This window comes from Caretta caretta, chromosome 1, assembly GCF_965140235.1.
Source record: "Caretta caretta isolate rCarCar2 chromosome 1, rCarCar1.hap1, whole genome shotgun sequence".
In the NCBI taxonomy this organism is placed as follows: Eukaryota; Metazoa; Chordata; order Testudines; family Cheloniidae; genus Caretta; species Caretta caretta.
In genome coordinates this window covers 40,975,806-40,982,110 of record NC_134206.1, presented here as the reverse complement: position 1 = coordinate 40,982,110, position 6,305 = coordinate 40,975,806, and the positions used below count along the sequence as shown (strand labels likewise).

Genomic DNA, 6,305 nt, shown 5'->3' with positions numbered 1-6,305 from the left:
CTTTTTAAAATAATAATTTGCTCTGCCCTGCTTTGCTTCACCAAGCTACTCTTATAGATCCCTAGCTCCTCCCCCTACAGTAAGATCCTGCCTACTGTCTTCAGCCAATATCAGGTTTTTTGCCCTTATATGGTATAGAAGTGGAGCATGTTTAACAGAGAACACATTCCAAAAAATAATGGAGTGGTCATCTTTGCTGCTGTCAATGAAACTGTGAAAGGCTTCTCCTACTGCTTCTAGACTAAGAAGAAAGAATCTCTGCATTGAGAGAAGAAAAGAACGCCCCGTTTGGTGAGTGCATGTTTGCTCCACTTGGACATCTCATATGTCAAGATAAACTCTTTCTTTTTCTAATTAAGCCCAGAATCTTTCATCACATCTCTGCTAAATAGGCTTAAGGTTTTTGATCTTTCCACAGGGATCACAGTGTAACCCTTCTGCCCATCAGAGTTGGCAGCAACAAGGGCCGGGTTCAGTATCTAGGGGTTCCATTCCAATAACACAATGCAAAACTGTCTTGAGCCCCCACCCAGTGACCTGGGACAAACGTATACCACTATCCCTGGGCACCTCTAAGAGGCAATACTTCCCCTCTCGCAAGCACAGAGTCTCAGTGTAGCAAAAGCCTTTTGATAACAGAGAGAAACAATGTGGCATTATGTTGGGGAAACACCACCAACAGGATTCAACACAACCCATGAGCAAAAACCCACCCCAAGCAAATTGGGCCATGTCCTTTCCCTTTGGTTCTTGAGTCCAGCAACCCAAAAGTCCAACAACCCAAAAGCCTCTGTCCCTGGTCAATGCAGCCCCAGAGTTCGAAAGTTTATCTGCAGAGTTTAACCTCCCAGCCTGGGTGGAAATGCAGGGGTTAAGGGGCACCTTACGTATCCCAAGCCGACTGCTCCGCCAGCCATCCTATAAGCCACCCTGCAGTATATCTTCAGGCCCTGCACCACCTAACACAGCACTCACTGATTTCACCTTTTAGTAATTTTAACTCTTTAGTAATTTCAGCTTGTAGTAGGGGAGCCTCAGTACTGGTGAATTCAGCTCACAGCTTGTAACTAGACTCCTAATAGAATCAAAATTAGCTCTGATATTCCACAGTGGAGAGAGGAGACAGTGCAATTAGAATTTAGGGCCCTCACAAGGGGACATACCATAAGGCATTTAATACCTCTCTCAATTCACTGGATTTTGGAACCCATGACCCTTGCCTAGCGAGTGCTGCTTAGTTGATGGCGAGTCCCTCCATCATAACAAAAGGCCAAGTACAGTTCCACTGTCCTTGATTCACATAATCAGGATAATAACAGTTTATTCTTTCTGCCCCAATAACAGAGAAACTGGGGTTCCTACAGCAGCCAGAGTGACCATCTAGGTGGGGTGGGTGTGCCTATACAAATGAGATCAGCCCCTGAAGTTCTTTTCCACAACTCGCCACCAGATGTTAGGGTAGAGCTCATCCTGACTCTGCTTACATCAGGAAAGAGAAGAGTCACCAGCCATCTACTCAAATTAACGGATCTGCAAATATTTATGCTGTGACAGACAAGGGAACTCTTCTTTCCTTATCCCACCCTCTCTCCTGTCATTTTGACCTTGGAAATCTCACTTCCCATGTACTCCCCTTTTCATTGTTCTTCTTTTCATTGTAATCTTTTCATTGTTCTTCTTTTTCCTGTTCTTGCCCATCCATCTATTCATTGACCACGTGGAAGCATTAGACTGTCTGAGCATCAGTGACAGCAGAGAATATGCCTGTTGTCTTGTTCTTACACAGAAGAATCTATTATTGTCTTATGTGGAAGTTCTGCCTAGGTAATGGCTAATGGGGTCAGGCTCCAGTATAGGATTGCAAGGCATGTGGTTTTCGACCGGAATGCCCAGTTGAAAAGGGACTCTGGTAGCTCCGGTCTGCACTGCTGACCGTGCCGTCAAAAAGCTAGTTGGCCGCCCACAGCGGAGCAGGCAAGGTGCCAATCAACTCCATGGCTCCCAGAAAGCTGCAGGCATCTCTCTCTGGTTCCTAGGCTTAGGAGTGGCAACGGGGGCCCTGCATGCTGCTCCCCACCCCGAGCACTGTCTCCGCAGTACCTATTGGCCGGGAACCACGGCCAAGGGGAGCTGCAGGGGCAGTGCCTGCAGGCAGGGGCAGCCGCAGAGTTGCCTGGCCAGGCCTCCGCCTAGGAGACAGAGGGAAATGCTGGCAGATTCCTGGGAGCTGCCTGAGGCAAGCGCCACCCGGAGCCTGCACCCCCAACCCCCTCCCATGCCCCAACTCCCCTGCCCGAGCTCTGAGCCCCCTCCTGCACTCTGAACACCTCGGCCCAAGCCCAGAGCCTCCACCTGCACCCCAAACTCCTCATCTCCGGCCCCACCCCAGGGACTGCACCCCCAGATGGAGCATTTAGAACATTTAGAAAATGATATTTTAAATTAATTTATTGGAGAATTAAAAAGAATATGTGAAAAATACCTTTAAAATGCTAGGCCATTTGTGAATTATCCCAACAGAGGTTCACCAGACTCTACCAAGAAAATAACAAACATTCACATTTGGTCTGAGTATAATAATTTTTAACCCAAATTTTTCTGAAACGTATAAGCTCCTGAAAATAGGTGCTTAGAATGGAAGTGTCTTTTCAACCACTACTGTAATGCTAATACCACAATGCTATAACTTTTAAGAGCAGGTGTGACAAAAGAAGGTTAAGGGTGATGTGATCACAGTCTATAAGTACACACATGGGGAACAAATATTTGATAATAGGCTCTTCAATTTAGCAGGCAAAGGTATAATATGATCCAATGGCAAGAAGTTGAAGCTAGACAAATTCAGACTAGAAATGAGATGCAAATTGTTAATTGCTGTGGATTCTCCATCATCGGCACTGTTAAAATCAAGATTGGATATTTTTTCTAAAAAAAGAGGCTCCAGTTCAAACAAAAATTAATTGAGGTAAGTCCTAAGGTCTGTGTTATTCAGAAGACCATGCTCAGTGATCACAGTGGTCCCTCCTGTCATTCTAATCTATGAATTTAAAATATTAACCTTTTTATTTTTTGTTTTCAGGGAAATCCAGCGTAAGATTACAAGAGAGAATGCTTAGACATGAGGCGAATCCATTCGATTAGTGCACAATAATAGGAGACGCAGCACTACAATAGGAACAGAGGATATTGTAAACCAATTGAAGGCATTAAATGAATATTATCAAGTCAAATGTGGCACAACATTTTGTTTTTTAAAGAAATAAGTTTTTACAAAACCAGATCAACAGAAATATTTCCATTATTTTTTCTTAGTTCTAATGGAAACTTACTGTTTTAAAATAATAAACCTCTCTTGCCATACAAATGCACAGAATGGATTTTGAAGGTTTCAACCTCAGTATGGAGCTGCTATCAAGGCACATCACTGGTTAGGCTTAAGGCAAATAGTTCATTTGGAAATGAGGACAACCGTGGTCTGACAAATTATAGTACTTCTTTCTGTCCAGACTCTGTGTTAGGAAAAGACCTGCCAATCTCATTGTTGGGAACTTTTAATTTAAACAAAGAGGGTCAGCTCAGCAATTCCTCTTTCTGGGGTAAATACACTGAGTACCCTGCAGTTTAATGTGTGTAGCTCTTTCAAAGGACCTTAAACACTCGAGTCCTGCCTGTACTGCATGGACATTATAGGTGGCATGGCAAAAGGGTAGGAGTTTGTCATCTTTGTAGGTAAAACAGTGGTGGGGTAGAGAGGGAAGGGGTGGCACATTGCCTGAATGACAGGCACACCAAACAGGGCAGAACAACTGTAGAACCATGTGCTCCTTTTTCCTTGCTGATGGACAATAGCTGGAATTCCATGTCCCCCCTCCGCAGCGGGATGCTGATCACCCACCTGTGCAGCATGCTGGTGCCCTGAGGTTCAATAAGGATAAGTGCAGGGTCCTGCACTTAGGATGGAAGAATCCCATGCACCGCTACAGACTAGGGACCGAATGGCTAGGCAGCAGTTCTGCGGAAAAGGATCTAGGGGTGACAGTGGACGAGAAGCTGGATATGAGTCAGCAGTGTGCCCTTGTTGCCAAGAAGGCCAATGGCATTTTGGGATGTATAAGTAGGGGCATAGCGAGCAGATCGAGGGACGTGATCGTTCCCCCCTATTCGACATTGGTGAGGCCTCATCTGGAGTACTGTGTCCAGTTTTGGGCCCCACACTACAAGAAGGATGTGGATAAATTGGAGAGAGTCCAGCGAAGGGCAACAAAAATGATTAGGGGTCTAGAACACATGACTTATGAGGAGAGGCTGAGGCAGCTGGGATTGTTTAGCCTGCAGAAGAGAAGAATGAGGGGGGATTTGATAGCTGCTTTCAACTACCTGAAAGGGGGTTCCAAAGAGGATGGCTCTAGACTGTTCTCAATGGTAGCAGATGACAGAACGAGGAGTAATGGTCTCAAGTTGCAGTGGGGGAGGTTTAGATTGGATATTAGGAAAAACTTTTTCACTAAGAGGGTGGTGAAACACTGGAATGCGTTACCTAGGGAGGTGGTAGAATCTCCTTCTTTAGAGGTTTTTAAGGTCAGGCTTGACAAAGCCCTGGCTGGGATGATTTAACTGGGAATTGGTCCTGCTTCGAGCAGGGGGTTGGACTAGATGACCTTCAGGGGTCCCTTCCAGCCCTGATATTCTATGATTCTATGATCTATGATTCACTGCCTGGTGGGGAGGGCAAGGGGATGTTTCCAGTGCACCCTCCTGCTGCCCACGGAAGGGTAGGGAGAAGAGGCACCACCAGGGGGAGCTGATGTGAAGGTGGGGGCAAGCAAGAGAGAGGGGGCATTCCTGTAGGGGGAGCTTTGGGAGGAGTTTGCGGGGAAGGTAGGAGAGATGGGAGTGAGCTGTACTGGGGGGAGGGTTGCAAGGGGGAAGGAGTTGAGACTAGGGGACTTTGTATGGGGGCGTTTGGGGGCTTGTGGTGAGGACTGGGAAATGGGGCTCCCCAAAGATAGCCCAGCTGGAGACTCTCTGCCTCCAAATTCCACCCTCCCCAGTCGTTCTCACAATGAGCGAGGAAGAGAACTACGCTCCTAACCCCGGTAATTACGGGTTGATGGTTGTCGTGCCCGCCCGCCCCTCTTTTTTTCTCCCCGTCGGGAAAGCGAAACATCTCGGCACAGGGCCTCCATAGGAGCCGCTGCTTAGGGGCCTTTCGGAGAGCCAATCGGAACACGTGTACAGGGAGCCAATCAGAGAGGCTGTGACATCCTGTGAGGGATGGGGAGAGAGCGTCCCCAAGCAGGAGGCTGCCCCAGGAGGGTTCGGCTCTGGTGGTGCGTCCCGCTCCTGCCGCTCTAGCGCCCCTCCTGCAGCGGCAGGGGTCCCTCCAGGACATGGAGCCTGCCCAGGCGGGACAGGTTGTGGTGATTGGCAGGTAAGCTCCAGCGGTCTCTCCTGTTTGGAGGCAGGGTCTAGAGTCTAGATGCAGTGGCCAGAGGGAGCAGCAGGTACCGGCGGTGCTGAGAGCCACCAGGGGCTCTGGTGACAAATGCCACAGGGAGGTGGGAAGGGTTTGGGCATTTCACCTCAACCCTGCCAGTGAAACCACAGCCCTGGACTTTGGGCTGTTGGTATCGATTCCTGATGCTGTCTATGTGCTGCCAATCGGTGCAGGCACAAAATGTTGCCTTAGTTTTTGCTGCTGTAACAGCAGCCAGATACCACAGCGAGGTGTTAGCTGAGAATAATCTATCTAAATTGTGCAACAGTGAACATTACTCAGAATTAGTACAAAAGGCATCAGCTTTAAAATTATTCTCCAGCCGGGAAAACTTTTGCTCTAATGTGATTGGTTTACTATATGTTCATGTGTCATTCTGTTGCTGATAAATTCGGATCCTTCTGAAAACTGTGTGCTGCAGTCCAGTGTAGTCTCTTTTGTTACGCCTTTTTATAGCTTGGTGAGCATGTGCTCATTTTCTCCATATTCATTTACTGTGAAGCACAACCCTCCATGTATTTTTCTGCGTGCTGTGTGGGTGAATAAAGTTGTGTTCAGGTTTACGTAAAGGTCATAAAGCATGCAGAGAAGCTTAGAGATAAGATACAATATCACAATGATACTTATTTGAAGCATGACATGAAGAAGTAGCATTTTGGGACTGAGGCATTAATACAAGTCTCATTTCAATTTGTTTTTGAGATTAAATAAAAAAGCTAATCAGTTTTAAAAAGTAGCTTTTTCCAGTTACTTCAGATTTATCAATGGCTCTGAGTAACTACTGTAAATGCACACCTGCTACTGACTG

The 6,305-nt window shown here is 46.8% G+C and overlaps 1 protein-coding gene across 2 annotated transcripts in view; it reads left to right on the top strand.

The window, feature by feature from the left end:
• Positions 1-13: 13 nt before the first annotated feature.
• The window catches only part of CRYL1 (crystallin lambda 1), an 84,685-nt gene continuing 78,393 nt past the window's right edge, over positions 14-6,305 (top strand). Inside the window, exon 1 of one of the 2 annotated variants that reach the window (XM_048845360.2) lies at positions 14-291. Coding sequence is in view for 1 of the 2 variants with exons in the window: in XM_048845353.2 (XP_048701310.1) it covers positions 5,391-5,431 (41 nt within the window). In the remaining variant the exon portion in view is untranslated. Of the gene's footprint in view, positions 292-5,242; positions 5,432-6,305 lie in introns of those variants that run through there. The other variant, XM_048845353.2, reaches the window with a different exon arrangement.